Source organism: Macrobrachium nipponense, chromosome 39 (genome assembly GCF_015104395.2).
Source record: "Macrobrachium nipponense isolate FS-2020 chromosome 39, ASM1510439v2, whole genome shotgun sequence".
NCBI classification, from domain to species: Eukaryota; Metazoa; Arthropoda; class Malacostraca; order Decapoda; family Palaemonidae; genus Macrobrachium; species Macrobrachium nipponense.
The window spans coordinates 16,879,564-16,901,191 of NC_061099.1; the positions used below are offsets into that span (position 1 = coordinate 16,879,564).

A 21,628-nucleotide genomic window follows, 5' to 3' on the forward strand; every position below is an offset into this window, starting at 1 on the left:
TCTTGGATAAACTCCCCAAAACCAGCTTGCAGGGTGAAGAAGCCATCTCGAACAGCGAATGGGAGTGTGCACATAAACACTCAGCGAGCCAAAATACACTAATGCACTCTTAAACTTGCCAGGGTTTCCACGTCCTCTCCTCCCCACCACCGTGATTCATGCTAAGCTCAGCCCCTTCGAAACTTTATCACGCCTGCACGATTGGACAGGTTCATCTATGATAATTTTGTGATATGCCGATACAACTGCTCCCTTCGAAGTTTATCACAACCGCAGGATTGAACGGGTCCACCTCTGATCATTTCGTGATTCATCAATATGGCAGCCAAACATCCTCCTTTTTCTTCTCTATCATGTTCTTCATTGTTCTGCTACCTCCTTTCTTAACCGAGTTGTGCCATGCTTCTATCTGTCTTTTTATAGCGGTATTTCTCACTATCCGTTCACTAATACCTCCATGGTCGATTAAATAATGACTAACTGGGTATGTTACTATTATCCCTCCTCTTATTCACTTGAAATTCTCTAGCCACATCTAAAATGTTATATCCGTTAAGCGGGTGAGACAGTTCTTCTGCATTCCATTCAATTGCGCTGAATTTTGCAGATGATTAACTAAAGCTTTTACATAAAGTATCTGATGATCTGTGAACAATATAGCAATAACACTAGTCAGGTCGGGATTTACTTTTTTGTGGGTAACTTCACGGTTGAGCACATTCAAAATTAGCAGCTCTCCCTTCTTCACACAGTCATTTCCGATGGGAGGTAAAGGAGGTGGCGGTGTAAATGTTTTAGCATTCATGGGAAAGTTCACAGTTCTCTGCACATTAAGAGGAATGTATGTGTCATCTGCACCTGTGTTCAACCTACTTCCTCCACTGCTGTCATCACTGTCTGCATTGATGCTGTTAACATTATTATTATTATTATTGTAATCGCTATTGATGCTATGGTTATTAATGTTGTTGTTGTAATTTCCGACGCTGTTACCACAAGTTTCCTGACCTTTTGTTAACCTCTCATACATGATGGCTAGTACAACATAGAACTCCTTAATTTTTTTATTTTCCTATTTAAAAAGACTTCCTATCAAACTGGCTGCTAAAGGAAGTAATACGGACAGAATAGCGCCGCCTTTGCGACTCCTCAATATGTTTTTCTTCCTCGCTAACGTTGTCGTTTTGAAGGATACTTGACGGATTTCCCTCTTATACCCTCTGAGCTTTTTAATGAGGGTTGTTTCTCTCCTCAGATTACTGTGAAGGGAAATTTCTAAATATTTCGGATATGGCAGTGGTAAATGCTCTGCTTAATATGTGAATTAATCTACTCCTCTTGGAGGGGGACAAATAGGAGATGAATAAAATAAAATCTTGGTTTTTATGTATTGAAGCTTTCTTTTTGTAATTCATGTCCACACAATTTGTGAATCATCGACCCACGAATTAAACTGAGCAGAATAACCCTTCCAATTAACATAATATGGTGTTCTGTTGCCTTTCCTCCTACTCCCTAAGATGGCAATGTCGTAGGTTCCAGGCAATTCAGTAGGTATTAATTCTTCTCTGTAGAATATACCTTTTATTTCTTCTCCTGCTAAATCTTCTAAGATGTAAACTGTAGGATTTTGCAGAGTAATGAGCTTTTTTATTTTAAAAATTTTCAGAGTGTTTTGAATTGTGTATCCTCTCCTGAAAGCAGCGTTCCGGTTTTCGTCAGCTATGCGTACAGTGTCTCCAATGTTCGAGGTTGAACTGATATTGTGAAAGATAAGAGTGTTCCAGACCACACACAGTGCTCTGCCCACGTGGCCTATATGCCTTGCCTTCATCTCAGGCCATTCAATGTTTCCTTGTAAATAAATGTAATTTAGATTAATCAGCTGAGCTTCTGTGGCGACCTAGTACCTCCGTTAACAGTTATCTAAGGTAAGTCATAAGCGCTCCATTTTTTCCATTTTCCTTACGTTTTTAGACCAGCCAGTCCCAAACGTAAAACTATCAATCTGATGTTTCCAGTTTTAAGTGAATAAAATATGCCTCCATCACGATTCAAGATTTCGAAGTTATGCTTGGCAGCCGCTTCTTTCAAGATACGTGCGGCATCGTGAGACAAATTGTGTACTAACACTGGTAGGGCTCTGTCTGCATATTTCAAATTAAAATTGCACTTCCTGCATAATGTGCACATAAGTTGTCCATCGGCATGTGGTGCACGTGATGCTGCACCTTGATAGTGGTATCGGTGACTTAATGTTGCAACTTTTGCAGTGTGTAGCCTGTTCAAACTGGCGGGTTGTTTCAGAGGTCATGCTGATTTTGTGCCAGCATGGTCTCACGTATCTTGGCCCAGTCTTCGGCTATTCATACCAAAAAAATCGTCAAACGCAGCATTCACCTTGTAAATAAATGTAATTTAGATTAATTAATCAGCTAAGCTTCTGTGGCGACCTAGTACCCCCGTTAACAGTTATCTAAGGTAAGTCATAAGTCCTCATTTTTTCCATTTTCCCCTTACGTTTTAGACCAGCCAGTCCCAAACGTAAAACTATCAATCTGATGTTGCCAGTTTTAAGTGAATAAAATGTGCCTCCATCACGTTTCAAGATTTCGAAGTTATGCTTGGCAGCCGCTTCTTTCAAGATAAGTGCGGCATCGTGAGACAAATTGTGTACTAACACTGGTAGGGCTCTGTCTGCATATTTCAAATTAAAATTGCACTTCCTGCATAATTTGTACATATAGTTGTCCATCGGTATGTGGTGCACGTGATGCCGCACTTTGATGGTGGTATCGGTGAACTTAATGTTGCAACTTTTGCAGTGTGTAGCCTGTTCAAACTGGCGGGTTGTTTCAGAGGTCATGCTGATTTTATGCCACCATCGTCTCACGTATCTTGGCCCAGTCTTCGGCTATTCATGCCAGAAAATCGTCAACGCAGCGTTCACTACACCTACTCTGTGTGCACAGTATTCATCGCTTCTGCCATCGACGATTGCATAGCAATATGTGTACGCTTTCTGCTTTGACACGACTCTGTTCTTCATCCATGTCAAGCTGTCTGTTGTACAATTCAAAATCTAAGAAGGCGATGTGCGAGGTTTTATTTAATGCTTTCACTTTTTCAAATTGTTTAAATTAGTTGGGCTCTGGGTTATTAGGAACTGTGTTTCAGGTTGAACAACTTCAGGTGTGGGGTATTAAACAAGGTTAGACAGTGATAACACATGCCACCTGTGTATTCTCTCCTCATTGTCTTTACCCCGTGGCGGAATGCCTTCACATAGGCGAACATGTCTTTGATGAGTGCGAGGTGGTCATCTGTGATTAGCAGTAGAGTGACCAATTGGGAACATGACGTGTTAACCTCCATTCTAGCGAGATGCACAGTCCAACTTTTTTTGTGATGTTTTCCAATGACCAGTTCACACAGTTTTGTACACATAGATGTTAAGGTTATCTTTTTCCAATGTCTTAAAGGAGTTGCTGTTCAGTGGCATGTCGGGTGTGCGGTTAATCCTGATCCGATTCGTCCTTATCCGGTTTTTCACATCCTGGTTGAGGTTTTTTATCTGGTGTGTTGTGGTTTTTTCTGAGTAGCACATTCGCCTCTAGATGCTGTAATGACGCAGTTGTACCCGGATTTAATGTTGACGACTTGGCTGAATCCCCTGATTCCCGCAGGATACTTTTTAAAGTTTATGTTCACCATTTCTCACCGCGAGAGATGTTGATTTATACTCTGTGTAGCGACGTGATGCGCCAACCCGAACCCTCACTTAAGTTGAGCCGGTCTTCAAGGTTGCTCTTGCCACATATTCAATAGCTTCATCTAGCAATTTGTACACTGTTAGCACGGGAGGCGTATCGACGTAAAAAGAACTCATTTCACAGATGGTATCACTGCCACCCACCATTCTCTGCCTGGTGATGATGATGCACAGGTATAACATGACAGAATTTATACCCCTCTCCCGGAGTGTTCGCAGACGTCCTCGGTGAGCTGCATTCTGTTAATTCTGAGTGACGTTGTCACATCAATGTGAGTTCCTACTGCAGTTGAATAAGTGTCAGTACTCACAATTCGGTTGGCCTCCTTCTCCTTTACTGTTAAGCAGTGTCTGCTGTGTTGGCACCTCCTACTTGACAGTGACCTTCTCTCAACAATGTTTCCCTTGCATTTTCCCAATTCGTGGAGCTGTGACAGCATTCACGATGGAACCTACAAAAAATAGGAATAACAAGTAGAGAATTTAATGAAAAATAAACTGGTTGTTTTATATATGTAATGTGGCTTTGATGATGTGCATTTTTTTCACACCGAGTCACATCTCAGCAAACTTCTAAATGAAAAGAATTATTCTCACTGGCCTGCGGAGTGGCGCTCCCTGATGTACCTCCTGCTAAGGATCGTCCCGGGTCGGGTCTGTTCCTACCCCTGTTTTCTCCCCTTCTTTCAACGTTGACAGCAGACCCAGCAGTCCTTTGGGTAGTCCGAGCCTTCAGTGCCATATATATATGCCACGGCAAAGGAATTTCAATGGAGCTGTCACTCGTAGTTTCATCACTGCTGTTGCTGTGGAATTACCCATATCTGCTTGAGGAGATGTTGTGGAATAGAGCAGCCTGTTGGTGTACTGATGTGGGTCTTGCTGCTCCTGTTTAAGCTTATATACCGGTGGGTAGCATATGTCTTTTCACATCAGGTCTCGGGGATTAACTAACATCAGCGAAACCTGCAGAATTATCAGAGCATGTGTGAGCAAGTGGTTACAATCATCATTTTATCACCCTCGTATGAGGTTTTGCCAAAGTGGTGTATCGTTTCATGTGTGTGTGTTATGTGTATGACACTGGACATGGAGATGGATCATCGAGTTGTGATAGTCGCGTTGTGTTGTGTGCCTCGTGTGAATGTGCACCGTCACGATATGACATGTTGTGCACCTGGCAGTGAGTCACAGAGAAACAGTGACTGTTTTGGTTGCTTATCAGTTGCTTATCTGAATTTGAATGGAGTTTAAAAATCTTTTTGCATTCATACTATCAGATGATATGACATGTTGCGCACCTGGCAGTGAGTCATGAAGAAAGTCAGGTTAACCCTTTAATGCCGATTGGAAGTATTAAACGTCGACAAAAATTGTCTGTCGGGTGCCGAACCGACATACGGTACGTCAACGAAAATAAGTTTTTTTAAAAATTCGCTGAAAAATAGTTATAGGCCTACTAGGCGAAAACTTTCAAATCACGCGCCATGGGGGATGCTGGAGCTCACGGATCAAGCTGTTGTTTTGTTTACAAGCGTGACTCAGGTGCGCATGCGCGAAATGCCTTCTTCTCGCAACAGCCAGCATCAGCGACACTTCGTCCGAGAGCGATCTTTTGCCGCAATCATGTTTTGCCGAACTTTTGCGAGAGTTTGAGTATTTGTGGTGGTACAAGACGTACGTAGAGATGTCTGAACGTCGAATGGAGCGCCGAAAGGCGTCGTTTTACACCCCTCAGGAGGGATCGTGTGAGATGTATTTTGGACTTGGATGCTGGCGATGGACCAAGCACCCAAGATGACCTCGCTCCTCAACGCTGTTCCGTGCGGCCTCGTGTGGACGAAAGTGTTCAAGCACCACAACGTATGTCTCGTGTACCTTTTATAACCCCTAGGAAGCATCGGGGTGTCCTGTGGGGCATTCGTAGGCATTTGGGAGGCCTCGAACCATAGAACATAGACGACTACTTGTTAGAGCTTGATCGGGAGCATGTCGCAAGTCTTCATTTTGATGGTGGTTGGTCATCTAGTGACGAGGACATCACTCCCAATGTTAGTGATGAAGAATATTTGCCCCCAATGTCCGTACAAGGGTCAAATGCCGAAAGTGAGCTCGAATTTAGTGGTTTTAGTGCTTATGAGAGGGAAATCTGAAGAGGAGGAGGAGGAGTTGTCGTCTAGTTTTGTCGCCGATGACGACACAGAAAGTGAGGGCCTAAGTGAGGGAGCTGGGCCAGTAGGGGGGTTTTGAGTGTGAAACCGTGCCCGAGCAAGGGGCATGTAGAAGGTCGGAGCGTCGCGCCAGCTAAGGTGAAGGCCGGTCGTCCGAGAGTGACGAGGGGTGGTCGGAGGACCCCACCCCACCTAACATGCACCCATTCATGGCAGTACCTGGCCTCACCGTACCTGTTCCTCTCACTGCTCTGGGGTTCATTCAGCTGTTCCTTACGCGGGAATTGCTGGAATAACTGGTAGCAGAGACGGCAGACTACACTCGGTACTGCTGTGACGAACTGCGAACAACATTGTCATATCGTTGGCGGGGCTGTAACCTCACCGACATGGCACTTTTTTGGGGGCTCCACATTTTTTTGGGATGATGCCTGCTGCTGACATCAGGCAATATTGGAGGCAGAATTTTTTTTTAAGCACGCCAATGTGCCGGCGTTATGCCCCGTAATAGTTTCCTGCCGTTGGACAGGTATTTCAACACCTTCAACCGAAGGGCCATAGCCCGGAATAACCCTGATCGCTTCATCTTAGTCCGCCCAGTGTTGGAGTACATTCATGAACGGTGCCAAATTCTTGTGGTTCCTGGCAACAACCTTTCTTTGGATGAGGGGATGATGCCTTACAAAGGACGTCTGAGCATAAAAGTGTACAACCCCAAGAAGCCAAAGAAATATGGTGTGAAATTGTCATTTATTACGGAGTCCAACACTGGATACGTCGTGGACTTCTCTGTGTATTCCAGGGTCTTCTTCACGCTGCGATGGCACTGTGTTCAGTCTTGTGGATCTTTTCCCAAAACCATGGGACACCACCTGTTTATGGATAATTATTATAATTCGGTATCCCTGGCCCAGGAACTGTATGAAGCAGGTGTGCACGTCAGTGGTACCCTTCAGTTGGTGCGTGGGGCCCCAAATGTCCTCAAGAGGTTCGTTAGCCATCCGCAACATCTGGCAAGAGGAGAGACAGAGTGGCGGCGGAAGGGAGCTGTCTTCGTCATCTGTTGGAAGGTTGTCCGACTCGTCCCCATGATTACGACGAGTCATGAACCCATCCAAGAGGAGATCGTCCAGCGGAAGAAGACACATCGGCAGGGCCGAGTTATGTATGAGGAGTTTCGTAACGAGTGGCCTTCCATCGTTGGGCACTACAATAGGCACATGGGAGGAGTTGATCTCTTTGATCAACTCATCCAGTATTATCCCTTTGCTAGGAGAACCAGGAGGTGGACACAGAAGCTCCTCAAATACATTCTTCAGTTGGTCCTCCAGAATGCCTACATCTCTACTGTGGGTACTATAATCCAGACTTCCAGAGGTTTGTCCCACATCAGTTTCTCAAGGTAGCTGGGAATACCCTCATTAACTTTAATCCCAATGAGTGGCCTTCCATCACTGGCCCCCTGCCCCGAGCTGCAGATCTGCCAATAGAGGAAAGGGCAGATGTTAGCAGGCCAACTCGGTCGTCCCGCTCCTGCCGCTGCTGCTGCCGCCGCCCCTGCTGCTGCCGCCCTTGATGATCCCGCCCCCACTCAGATTACGACTTCTCGTCAGATAGTGGACCTTGTGTGTCGGCTGCAGCCAGGGGATCACACACTGGAGTTCCTACGGAAGGGCGCAGGCAAGAAACGGTGCCGGCTGTGCCATATGAATGGCTGAAGGAGAGACACCCCGGTTTTTCTTCTGTTCGCACATGCAATATAGCTCTTTGTAGGTTCAGGGAGTGTGACCGCAAGTACCACACTGCGGTCGTATATTGGAGTGCGCCTACCCTAGGGACAACGGAGGGCGCAGAGGGCCGCCGAATGGCGGCAGTCATCAGCAGTAAGGGCATGCGTCTCCCTCCCCCACCTGTACCTCGTCATGTCGAGAAGAAAAAAATGCAAGACTCTTCAATGGAGGAGGGAGACAACAAGAATAGAACGAAGAGTCAGGATTACGAGTGAGTATTCTGCAGTGATTTTATGTTTAGTTTTATATTTATTACAAGTTTTTATTGATGTATTTTATATGTTATTTCATTTTATACACAAAGAAAAGTTTCACCTTCATTCCTTTTAGTTATGTATTCGTACCAGAATAATAAAAAATTTAATATTATATATATATATATATATATATATATATATATATATATATATATATATATATATATATATATATATATATATATATATTATATATATATATATGGGTATTTTTGGGTAAGCAAAAAATCTAGCATTCTAGTAATATTCAATCATTTATCGTCATTTTGAAACAAATTGGAAGTCTCTAGCACAATATTTCGATTTATGGTGAATTTTGAAAAAAAAAACTTTTTCCTTCCCTCCGCACACGGATTCTCCGCTGCAAATCTCCGAAATGCTTACGTCGCAATGGCGTAATATTTGCACCATTTCATATTGGCCGTTATATAGAAATATGAAAATGTGCGCAATTGCATGTACGATAAATAGAAGAAATTCGACGTTCGGTCAAAGTTGGCTCTGCCGAAATAGTAAAAAAACGCAATTGTAAGCTAAACTCTTATAGTCTAGTAATATTCAATTATTTATCTTCATTTTGAAACAAATTGGAAGTCTCTAGCACAATATTTCGATTTATGGTGAATATTTGAAAAAACTTTTTCCTTCCTCCGCGCCGGGATTCTCTGCCGCAAATCTCCGAATGCTTACGTCACATTGTCGTATATTTGCTCCCTTTCATATTAGCCGTCACACAGAGTTTTATATATGAAAATGTGCGCAATTTTCTGTAAAATGCAACAAAAAATAATTCATGATCGTACCTTTTCTCATTTTTGAAATATTTGCATATAAATCACGATAAATAAAAACAATTCTACATTTGGTCAACTTTAACTTGACCGAAATGGTCGAAAATGCAATTTTAAGCTCAAACTCTTACAGTCTAGTAATATCCAAGCATTTATCTTTGTTTTGAAACAAATTGGAAGTCTCTAGCACAATATTCGATTTATGGTGAATTTAAAAACAAAAAACATTTTTTCACATCCTCGCATTACAAATTCATGCATCATTTTGTGATAATATTTTCTCTGTGTTAATTTGGTTGTTTTACAATGTGTTATATATCACAATGACCGCAATTTAGTTTAAAATACAACGAAAAAAAATTAACTTGTTAGCTTTAACTGTTTGCTCACAGCGCGATTTGTATACAATTATATATAAAAAATTTTTTTGCGCTGTCATATATTCCAATATTTATATATGATGATATTTTTTCATTTCTGATGGTTTCATACTAAACTTCCGGCAATGACAAAAAAGGAGCTAAAAATTAACTCTTAATCTTGAAAACTAAGCGTGCTGTGAATTTTTTGAAAAAAAAAAAATTCCGGTTTGGCACTCACGTCCCGAACCCCACCGGCATACGGGAGATGATTAGGTTAGGTTAAGGGTAAGGGACTTAGAATTTTTTCCCTCATATTCATATTCATGTAAAATGGCAGTTTTTCATCCGAAGAGTATATCTTGAGCCAAAATGGGGTTGGGTATTTCACGTGGGTTTAGTTAGGTTTAACTGGGACTAAGACTTTTTTTCCCTCATATTCCTATTTGTGTGAAATGGGGGTTTTTTTCATCAATCAATGAGTATATCCTGAGCCAATTGATTGGGTTGGGTTAGGTTAGGTTAAGGGACTTAAAATGTTTTCACTCTGTTTGGCTAGGTTAGGTTAAGAGACTTAGAATTTTTCCACTCAGTGGGTTAGGTTAGGTTAGGTTAGGTTGGGATAGGTTTAATTAAGGAACAAAAATTTTCACTCACGTGGGTTAGGTTAGGTTTAAGTTTAGGTTGGGTTAGGTTAGGTTAAGGGACTTACAATTTTTATTACTAATATTCATATTTATGTGTAATTGGGGTTTTTTCATCCATAGAGTATATTCTGAGCCAGAATGGGGTTGGGTATTTTCAAGGGGTCGAGCGGAACCATGGTTCTCTTATCCTAAGGGTTCTTCATGAGCCATTTTGGGGTTCTTTTCTAAACTAGAGCGAAATATTTGGTGGTTTTCCCATGGAGTCATTAATGGTCAACGTACGTGAGGTTAAGATAAAGGCGACCTTATGGGGTTTATCGCCTGTAAGTCGAATTGGGGTCGGGTGTTGAGGTTGAGCTGAAATGGGGTCGTTTTTTCCCCTACTTATGTGTTTGTAAAAAAAAACAACAACTTAAAGACAACAAACTGATTAATAAGAGCCATATTTTGTAGTAAATCTGTGTATTTTTGTTTCAACGAAATTCATTCTTTGTCAAGGATATGACGTAAGATAGCCACGTAAAGGTGTGCATTAAATGTAGGAGGTTCGTGTCTATTGTGAGCGAGCCAACATTGGCCTCCTCATAGAATTAATTCCGGAATATGCAAAAATCAATATACAAAAAACGATATGCAAAACCCTATTTTCGTCAAAGCAGTAACCGGAAATATTGCATATTTCTCGGAAAACTTTGCCGGGTGAAGCTCTCCAAACAATATAGTCTGCCGACCCGGAGTTTCAATTAACGTTTGCTTTAGAGTTCGCGTCAGTTCAGATGGCGTAGAATTTACAGGGCAGGGCAGATAAGACTGCTGCTTTCGCCTTTGTCAAATACTTTGCATAATATTTTTCTTTCAGAGCTGAATTTTGAGCGAAGTCATTTGCATATCATATTTTCTTCTAGGAATGTCGCATTGAGGATTTTCTCTCGGATTCTAAAACGGAGGATTTTTAGGCCTTGTTTCTATGTAGAACATTTTTATGCTCATTATACTGTACAACTAAAAACAATCTATTCCATTGTGGTTTGCTCAGCAGAAACTTACGGTAGATTTTTAAGAGCAACCTTTGTGAAATCTTTGTAGGAAATTCATCTAGTATCTGTCTACATAATTTTTCCTTGAAGCTTTTGCATGAACTATTCATATGAATATCAGAATTCTATTGTGCAACTGCACTATAAAAGTTGTGTCCTTTCAGTTATGTTTGTTAACATAAACCTGAATCTCAAAGTATTGTCTTAATGAAGCTGCAGAGAATAAAATTTATGTAATATTATAATTTTACATTGTATATTTATTTTTTATACATATTGACACTAACATCATTATGGATTTCTTCATTATCATTATTATTATTACAGTCTTCCTTCCATAAATAGGTAGGTCTGTCATTGCCGCTGGGTTGTATCTCCCATTCATCTTTTTTTCCCCTTTTTCTTGTTATCTTCAGCTTCGTCCTAGAAATGGGTTACCGGCCTCTAAGAACGAAAAAGAGTACGTCTATAGTCTTCACATAGATCTACTTCTAACAAGAACGCTGCGAAATAAGCCGGGTATTAAGGTCAGTTCTAGGAAAGCAAAGGCATTATAAGCGAATTTCGTCATGCGTTTGATTGCCGTGATTTGTTGTGCAATGGGGAAACACAGTTCTCAATTATTCCGAATATTTGATGATAACAATTCGAGCTAGTTCTGATGTTAAACTGCTTTTTTCTTTTGCTTATTTTTTGTAAGTCATTAAAAAATTATGCCATCGTTTTTATGAAAACACCGTGTTTTCTCAAAGCTTCGGCCCTTGAAAAATTATATCTTTTGTATGATAACGCAATATCCTTCTCAATGCTTCGTCCGTAGAATAATTGTATTTCTCTGCCTTGAATTATGCTAACAATGTTCTCCTCAAAACCTTCGTCCGGCCAGGAGAGTGGTATTAATGTCATATATCATAAATCTTTTGTTAAATGTTCACATTTCCTAAAACTGTTGTCTTGCAATTTATAGACTATTGTTTTCCGAATGTCAGATGACCTCGGCATGAAAGCTCCCTTAACAGAATGTTTTCGTTTATTACTTCAAAACTGAAATCTATAACCAATTCCCAATACTAATACAGAATGCAAATGAAAAGAGACTCTCAATGGAAAAGCTAAACAGATGTTTAAAATGATAAAACTTTCCAGCGGAAGCTCATTCAAAAGAAATCCAACATGAAACTTCAATGTTCGCCTTTGCAATATCGCCTTCCTAATTCCCGATAATGGCCGGATGATGCAGGCCTTTTGCCTATTAAGGGCAGCACTTTTTGTTATTAATGATCAAAAAATTATTCTGGAATTCCAGTCCCTACATTCCATTTCCGGTACCGATCGATAAGCAATACAAATTAGCATTCTCTCTCTCTCTCTCTCTCTCTCTCTCTCTCTCTCTCTCTCTCTCTGCCAGAGATGAGGGATTTTGTGTTTTAATATTATAATCATTAAATGTTACATAAAGCGCAAAATTGTGACGCCAGAAAAAATCTCAATAATAAATTTATTAATATCTGTATGAAAATCACCGATTAGAAGATGCAAGATAAGAAGTCTTTAAAGGAAAAATCGTATGGGTAAGGAGAAATATACCTTTTAACATTCCATTGTCAACATCAATGACAATTTATTTCAGGTAATGTGGCAAGAATAAAGCAGGAATCTTTCAAAGAAAGAGACTCAAAGCGACTGTTAGAAGTTTGACAAAAGTAAGGAGGAAGAATTGCCTGAACGCACCCGACCCCTTCGGAAAAAGAAAAAAAAAAAACAAAAAAAAAAAAAGCTGCTAGGTATAATGTCGATCAACATTTGTGATTAAGAAAAAAATAAAAAAAGTACATATCTATTTAATATGGGAAAAAAAACCGCATCGCATCTGGGTCTTGTTCATGCTGCAGTGCTGCACCTACTTGTCTCTTATAACAAATGACTACAAAACGTCTAATGCTAATGACAGATAATAGGTCTCAATAAAGGAATTTTTATGGAAAATGCTAATGCCAGACATTAATCTTCAGAAATCATTTTTGCTATGGCAAATGCTAATGCCAGACAATACCCTTAAAAAGTTATTTTTTTCGTAAGTCAGTGCAATGATATAATCAGTAAGTTCTGAAAACTCAGGAGAAGAAGGGTTAATGGGTTCATAAGCCTTGTTGATCCCTCTGGAGTTGAAGAGTTCGGGAGATCAAGATAAAATTTAGGAGAAAGGATTAGGTCAATTATTTTTGGCTCCGAGAATGGGGTCTGTTATAAGAGATGAAGAAAAGTTAATCTGAGGAAAAAGAAAGTAGAGAGATCTAGGTCTTTTAGGCTAAGAGAAAGTACGCTGAGATTAGGATGACTTTTGGATAAGGAAAGATATGAATAATTCTGGATGAGGAGTTTCCTTAATGTTTTTTTTCTGGAATGTAAGCAATAGATTATTAAGTCTTTTATGAAGCAGTTACTAAGAAAGCCGATTTTTTTATTTTAATTAAATCAGTCCAGAAATTTAAGAAATTGTCATATGTGCCAACATTTCTTAGACACATATTGGTAACTTCAGCTCTTTGAATACTATGTAGGATTGGACTGGGACATAGTAGAATATAAAAAAATGAAGCAAACTGACTAGCAACTAATGCTTATCTGGTCCATGTACTTGGCCTCTGGCCTAGACCTGGTATTTCTGACAAATCCTTCGAGCCAGCCCTATGAGAGATGGATGGTCAGCTCAGTGGTCTGATTAAACTATTTTATTAATAATAGTAATAATAATAATAATAATAATAATAATAATATAATAATGGAGAAACAAAATCCACAGTTATGTAAATGTACATATATTTAAGTTTAAAACAGAAAAGATAGCTTTCGGGAATCTGTACGGTTCCCCTTATCAAGGGGAACCGTACAGATTCCCGAAAGCTATCTTTTCTGTTTTAAACTTAAATATATGTACATTTACATAACTGTGGATTTGTTTCTCCATTTGAAGACTCGTGCTACTATGAGGAATTTTAATAATAATAATAATATAATAATAATAATAATAATAATAATAATAATAATAATAATAAACTAGATAGATCCATATTTGTGACGCTGGGATTTTTATTTTCTTTCAAACTAAGATACGGAGCACATTGTTCAAGCTCTAAATTCATTATGATAACTAAATCATGGATATGACATTCAGATAGAGTTGCTTAAACAGATACATTGTCTGAATGCAACGTGAAATAATTGGAGAGTCTCCTTCTCTCGTTAAGTCGAGATCTCGTTAAAACCTTTATAAAGGTCCCCACATCACCCTAAGTTATATATCACCGCACAAGTCTAAGCTTCGTTTTCACGATCTTCTAAAAATGTTACTAAGCTCTTACTTCGCACGAAAAACGGGAAGTTTGTTCATACGTCTGGAAATGTTGTTTTCACGCTGAAGTGTTGGGAGCTGGGAGAGCCTCGTTAATCTTTGACGGTAAATTAATTAATAATATCCTGACGGAAAAAGCGAGCTCATAGAAGCTGTTTCTTAACCTTGCGATGTAGACTTGAATTTGAATTCCGCTCTCTCTCTCTCTCTCTCTCTCTCTCTCCTCTCTCTCTCTCTCTCTATAATACAAACCACCAGCGAATTTAGCTAAATAAAACAGAGACTGTCGAGTTGTTTACTTAAGTTTACGCGACGTTCATAAACACAATCTCCGAGCTGGCGCACCAGCATTAACACCGCGCGCCGCCGCTGCTCCTTTGTTCGTTGGTCAGACAAAGCTGATTTATGAGGGTCATTTATCAACTCCCAGAGAAGTGAAGGATATCCAGCGAAATCCCCCTTTCGAACCCACCCGAATGTTGAATGAAGACGCTTTGAGCATAAATTTTCAGATTTGGTCCTGGATTCTGCGAGAGCTCTGTAAATGTCACCATGACACTGTGTAATGCTTTGGAAGTTCACGACATTTGGTCTTATACGAATTCGAATATTTCACCTTTCAGTTACGCGGTAATTCTGCAATTTGATGAAAATTTCACAGTGGCTTCAGTGGAGAGTTTTGATGTGCTTTTCGTGCGTGATGTTCTTTATCAATTCAACGAAATTCGTAACGGAATTTTCATTGAAGTTTCCGTGGAAAGTCTTGATGTGCTTTTGTTTCTATTTCGAATGTCTCTTTTAAATTTTAAGTAGATTTTTCTTAAATCTCCTTTCCCCAGCAACATACAGATATGGTAATATCTGACGGAGAAAAGATTGAAAAATCCTTAAAGTCATATATCTCCCCTATCAATCGCAGAGCAAATAATTTTATGAAAATATTTTTAAATGCAAACGGAAACGCAATGTTTTGATTTTTAAGTGAAATTTTTAGCTAAAATTTAGTACTCGTTTCATTCATTTACTTTTAGGAAATGAAAGATGTCTCCAGTAATATGAATGATATTTAGTTTTTTTAAAAGATAAACACGACTAGAATATTATAAAGGTTTAATTACAAAGTTATAACGTCCGGGTGCTTAAGCAGTAAAGCACTTTACTCTGTGCTAAAATATTCTTCTTTGTCTTAAATTACGAAAGAAGAGTTAAACTGATTTATAAAGTGATTTCGTTTTATCTTGTTACTTTAAAGTTCCGTAACTCTATTTGTGAAGACAGAAATCGGATTTATTAACCAGAAAGGAATGTTTGTAACGAAGTTGAAAGTATTAATTGCAGGAAACAGAGAGAGAGAGAGAGAGAGAGAGAGAGAGAGAGAGAGAGAGAGAGAGAATTTTTGCTTACTACCAAAATACAGGAAAAAGGACATTCCGGTTTACGTATTTAAACAAACCTGACTACGCTGTTTATAAATACTCAACATTTACCCTTTAATTTCACCGAATTATTTTAAAGTTTAAAAATGGTATATAGCGGACTTAATTCAATTAATCACTGCTATAAACAAAAAGGGCATAGTCTTACACTTCGGTAAAACTAAATATAAAACGAATATCAATACTGAATATTATTACTGCGCTTAAAATGCTTAGAAAGCTTTACCGTTCAATCATCACTGTTTAATCCATTTCAAAATAAATCATGAATTTAGTTTCACGGATCATTCTCCCAAAATGTCTGCATATAAGACGTGGCTCCTTTAATTCGTGTTTGCCACGCAGGACATCGGGGAAACTACGAGGTGTTTAATCATTGGAAGTAAACAAAGTTGTTGATTGTCTGATATTGGAGAGGCATTACGACAGAGGGAATGGACCAATTTAGTTCCTTCTCTTGTGGACTGACTCCGCTTAGTCGTTTCTGAAGGGTTAATGGGACTTATTTTCAATTTTACAACTCTCTCTCCGTCTTCCTCGTTTGCCTTGGGAAACTAATTGATCCATTTGTATTTGTTTGTTTGTGGTTTTTTCTCTTTTTAACGTTTTTACTTTCACAATGCTTCTTCCGCCATGTTCCGATATCAGTTAATACACATTTTGTCATGAACAGAACGGTAATTGAAGTATATAATGTCCCCTACATTCAGTAAATCTGACAGACCTGATTGCTTTTAAAAGCAACATAAATACAAGCAACTAAAGGACTAGAGACATAACTATCCAGCAACATTTTCGTTTAGATATACCATACAAAAAGGGCAACCTAAGCCCAAGATTATTGCCTAATGTATGGTATAGCCATCCAGCGCAAGACAAATGTTGCTCCTTAGATAAGGAAACAGCTACATTTAGAGGGATAGATACCTCAATCAATAAAACACAATTGATTGAGGTAGGAACATTTGTCTTGTGCTGGATGACAACACCATACTTTTCATGTAGAAATTCCCATTAGTCTTGGGTTTAAGGTGCCTTTTTTATAGTATATTCAAACGAAAATGTTCTTGGATAGTTATGTTTCCAGTCCTTTAGTTGCTTGTATTCATGTTGCTTTTATAAGCAATCAGGTCAGTCAGTTACGGTTGGGTGTTACCCTGGCCGTAGAAATGGTGCTAACATGGTCTAAGCTGCCTTAAAAAGAGCCAATAACTAAGGATTCTACTGCACCTTTTCTAAGCAAAATCGCCTTGAGGGATGCCGGAGGTACCAATCTTATGAGGCCAACATCAACCATAAAGTCCAGGACAGTCTTTAGTTTTTGGAATGCCACTGAGATGGTTGCAAATTGCAATAGCCTTTCCTTTGCTGCTGCAGAAAGTGCTGAGGGTACAGTTGGAATGTACCTCAGAGTGAGGAGCGTATTGTGAATGACTTCGGACTTTGATGGAAGTTAACGTGCTGCCTAAATAGCCATTTTCAATGAAAGTTGGTTCGTAGCTTTTCAGTAGACACGCTAGCAAGAACGATTAAATTCCTATCCGCCGTAGGGGAATTTTCAAGACGTCCTATAAAGCATGGCAACTACGATTAATGTAACATATTAAGTACATTAACAATAACATTAATCATGTTGGCACACTACTTTTTATATGTAGTTTGAACATCCGGTTTAACAAATTTTTCTCAAAAACACTGCAGAGGAATAAGATAACTGAATATGCAAAGCAGTTTTCTCAATAAGAAAATAGATGCAGCAGAGAGAGAGAGAGAGAGAGGGAGGGAGAGAGAGAGAGAGAGAGAGAGAGAGAGAGAGAGAGAGAGAGAGATTAAATGCTGGCATTTAAGTCATTCAAAAATGTAAAAACATCAATTACACGGTGGAGAATTTATGCTGCTGCTCCACTATTGTCTGATACCTATTTATATTATTTTAATCATACGTAGGCCGGAAGTAGGGGAAATTTAGACATTTGGTCATTACAGACACACACACACACACACACACACACATATATATATATATATATATATATATATATATATATATATATATATATATATATATATATATACATATATATATCTATCTATATATATATATATAATATATATATATATATATTATATATATACTATATATATATATATATATATATAATATATGTATAAATATATACATGTGTGATTTTGTGCCTTTATGTATATACGTACACTAAACAAACACACACACCTATCCAAATATTACAATAATCTAATGCAGTACTTATTTAGCACCTTATTTCTACAATGGTTATTTATGCATCAGGCGTCATACACTTTGATCGTTGGAAAACTCTTTTATATTTAAAATGTTCACAGTTGTAATTCTGTTTTAATATGTTAGGTCAAACATAACTTGGTGGCTCCTTATCAAATTATGGTAGCATCATAATTACAAAAAGGTAATACAGTATATCAAAGGAATGTGATATTTAATCAAAATCCATCGTATTGCATTTGAATATTATTAGGATTTAGCAAATTGTCATGTGCAATTCTTCAAAACAAGGTATAGATGATCAGTAATAGAAAAAATTATGTGAATCTAGCATCACATTTTCACTATGAAGTGACATAGCCAAGAAGATTTCCTTCTGTTGAGAGAATTAGCGAGATCGCGCGAAAATTAGCGAAATAACAAAGGGAGACAACCAACGGCGATTTCACCCTGTAAAGGGAATAGGGGAGAGGTCGCGAGAATTAGCGATAACTAAGTGACACAACCAACGACGATTTCCTCTTGGTCAGAGAATTAACGAGATCTCGCGAGAATCAGGTAATTAACCACATGACACAACCAACAACGATTTCCTCTTGGACAGAGAATTAACGAGATCCCGCGAGAATCGGCGAAACCAACCACATGACACAACCAACGTCGATTTCCTCCCGTACAAGGAAATTTGTTTTCCTCGATCAAGGAATACATGATTTATCAGCCTTCTGTCAAAAGGGCCTCATGAGATCGCAGTCTACGGAGATGTTCACGAGTTCCTGCGTTTTCGACATTCTCCAACATCGCCGCTTTTTTTTCTCTCTCTCTCTCTCAGCGTTTTGTTCGAGTGATGGATCGCCTTAATGGATCCCCAGTGAAAACATCGAGGAAATCATTAGGTACAGAAAATATGGATCTTCCAGAGAGGAGGAAGAGTGTCTGGAAACGTTTGTGTGTCTGCCGCTCTCTGCGCTTAATGGATAATACACGTATACTGGGAAATACACACACATACACATGCACACACACGAGGATATTATAATGTTGCTGAGAAGGATTAGAATTAGATCAGTACATACTATGTAGGGAAAGAAAAGGAAAATGAAAATATATATACAATACGTCACAAATGAGAAATAAGTAATTATGAAAAAACAATAATAATGATATACAGCAATATTGAATGCATTGGTGACATTCTCACCAAACGTATATAGTGGATGGAATACCACACAGTTATTCACTTTGTTGTTTGTCACTTTCAGCATCGATTTTCACATGTTATTTTTTTTTGACAACCTCTGCAACTGCAAATATGATAAGTAGTTGAGTTTTCTTTTGCTAACGTACACCTGCATTAAAGTCACCCGGCAGCTTCACATTTCCGCGATAGCAAGCCATGACGACCAGGTCCTGATGACGACTAGGTTTCAGACCGCGTCCGGCCATTTCCTTTAATTCTTTTATTCTTCATTTCAGACAAAAGACATTTATGTACAGAGTTTCTTCTCCTGCACCTGTTACTCTAAGACCCCTAATTCATTGGTAGCCTTCAACAACGTTTGCAGTAAAACATTATATCCAGCCTTCTGGCTCACATCTTACTCTCATCGCGCCTTCCTTTGCTGTTTCATGTATAAAGGCATTATACTACGTCCCTACTACTCTAGCAGGATTATCTGGCGATATGGATTATATCTCTAAAAGTACCTTTTGACTGTGAAATTTTTTGTAAATGTTTATAAAATTTTCATTCGGTTAAAACTACCTTATGATTACAATTGTCCCTGTCAGACCTATTTTGGTACTGTGCCTGACTTGCTGTCAGCAAGCATTTATATGTCTATGAAAATATTTGACAACACCTGAGTTTTCTGTAAGAATAAAATATATGAACTATTTTACACTGAAGTCTTCATCGTGACAAGTAAACATTTTTCTTAAATAACATGTAAAAACATTCGTTGATCTACTAACAGAACAGAAATGTACAGAATACTTATTTTCACAAAATCTAAAACAACTCCGATTTATTTTTTCGCAGACGAAGGCCGTCAAAAAGTATATATGAGTTTTCCGTGAATATTATTTAAAAAACAGAGAAACAATACTCAAGTTTAAAATAATTTTTTAGAAGCACTCTTTATCCATTTTGTGCTGATAATCACCCTAAAGCTGCATAGAAACTTGTTTTTGTTGTCATTATCATTTGGTAGGGTTCATATTTAATGATAAATTCAGATACTAAAGCAATATATCAAGCCACTTTGATAGCACAAAATGCAACTAATATTGTTAAATGTTATGCTTTTTGTGAATTAACATTGCTTTCATCGAACAAAACAAAATTATATTTCAATCGTTACTTAAAAGGGAAATGAACTTGAACTAGGTGAAACGATTTTGCAAGGTGATTTTACTGTAATTTAGCACAAATTTCGCTAATCATTATAAAAAAAATGCCACATTACTGAGCATTGAGTGTGCGTGGATCTATTTCTTTTTTTCTTTAAATCTTCAGCTGAAATCTTCGGGACAGAGTGAACAGACTATAAACCCAAGAAGGTTCCAAATTGAAATCATTCTGTAGAGAGAGAGAGAGAGAGAGAAGTTCTAAGAAAATTTTATATATAAATCAATATGAGGGAATGGACAATAAAACTGATACACTTGAATTCAGGAGACGTTGCTCCTCCATTAAATATCTAGAGATCTGAGGATTCCACAGTTGAGCAAGACAAACTATTCCACATTATACTCATAGCCAAGATAAAACTCCTAGCAAACTGAATAGTATTAAACCTGACTATTCCACATTTTAGTTGTAGACAAGATAAAACTCTAAGCAGACTGAGTAGTATTAAAACTGATACTAAAATCAATTCTGGGCATACAAAATGTAGATTTGAATGGAGTGTAAACTTTACGTTTTTAAGAATACTGATTTATCATCATTGTCATTATTGTGTTTTATTGATTCCGAGTTATCTGAAATTGAAATCTATATCATACAAAAAACGGTTTCATTGATACTGAAAACAACCAAAATTAATTTCCATCATTAAATAAAACGAGTGAAATTGGCAATTTATCAATAACTGCTATCAGTGAATATATGAGTTTTGGTTTCGCTATCCAGGACCTTGTGGAATCTCTCAGAACTTGGTGCTATAGCAAAAACATGTCAGTTTAAGGAAATTATAAATGAAGTCTGGAAAGCAAGGCTCATCAATATGTCACGAGAATAAAAATTAGGTGAAGTGAGGTAACTGTAGATCTGGTGAATTTGGTTAATAACAGGCAAATGAGAAAATGATATTAAAATTAGCAGATAAATCCTAATGAAATATCAAAGCAGTGATCATCTGGGTAAAAAAAAGGAAAGTAAGTCATGATATCAGGTAGATGCTCTACTAGAATTTGGACAATTTTAGTAGATCAATAACTTATATAAAGAGACAAGCCTGTCTAAATTATTAAAAATAAAGGGATGTCCTTATGGATGAAATATTGAAAAGATGCTTCTGAATAATGTTGAGTTAATTTCTTCCTGTGGTGAAGTATTTTGTATATTTTGTTTGAAAAAACAGCTTTAGAAGAAAGGATTGGTGATCAAAAAACCTTGCAAGTGGAAGTGGATATAAGTAATTAAATGCAATTACAATATTGTATCGATTAAGGTAATACATATTTTACTACAATAAACATTACTTCGTTAATTTCATTTTCCTTTGTTAAATTGAGTATGGAAGGAAAGAG

At 38.1% G+C, this 21,628-nt stretch overlaps 2 protein-coding genes across 2 annotated transcripts in view; one reads left to right on the plus strand and one right to left on the minus strand.

Annotated features, from left to right (window-relative positions):
• Positions 1–535: 535 nt before the first annotated feature.
• LOC135209968 (phosphatidylinositol 3,4,5-trisphosphate 3-phosphatase cnrN-like) lies at positions 536–1,030 on the minus strand. The gene has a single exon (XM_064242694.1). The coding sequence runs from the start codon at positions 1,028–1,030 to the stop codon at positions 536–538; it is 495 nt and encodes a 164-aa protein (XP_064098764.1).
• Positions 1,031–6,440: 5,410 nt separating this feature from the next.
• LOC135209969 (piggyBac transposable element-derived protein 4-like) overlaps positions 6,441–21,628 on the plus strand; it is a 21,271-nt gene continuing 6,083 nt past the window's right edge. Inside the window, exons 1-4 of the mRNA XM_064242695.1 lie at positions 6,441–6,873; positions 7,539–7,855; positions 11,241–11,351; positions 19,419–19,575. Coding sequence (XP_064098765.1) covers positions 6,441–6,873; positions 7,539–7,855; positions 11,241–11,351; positions 19,419–19,575 — 1,018 coding nt within the window. The remainder of the gene's footprint in view (positions 6,874–7,538; positions 7,856–11,240; positions 11,352–19,418; positions 19,576–21,628) is intronic.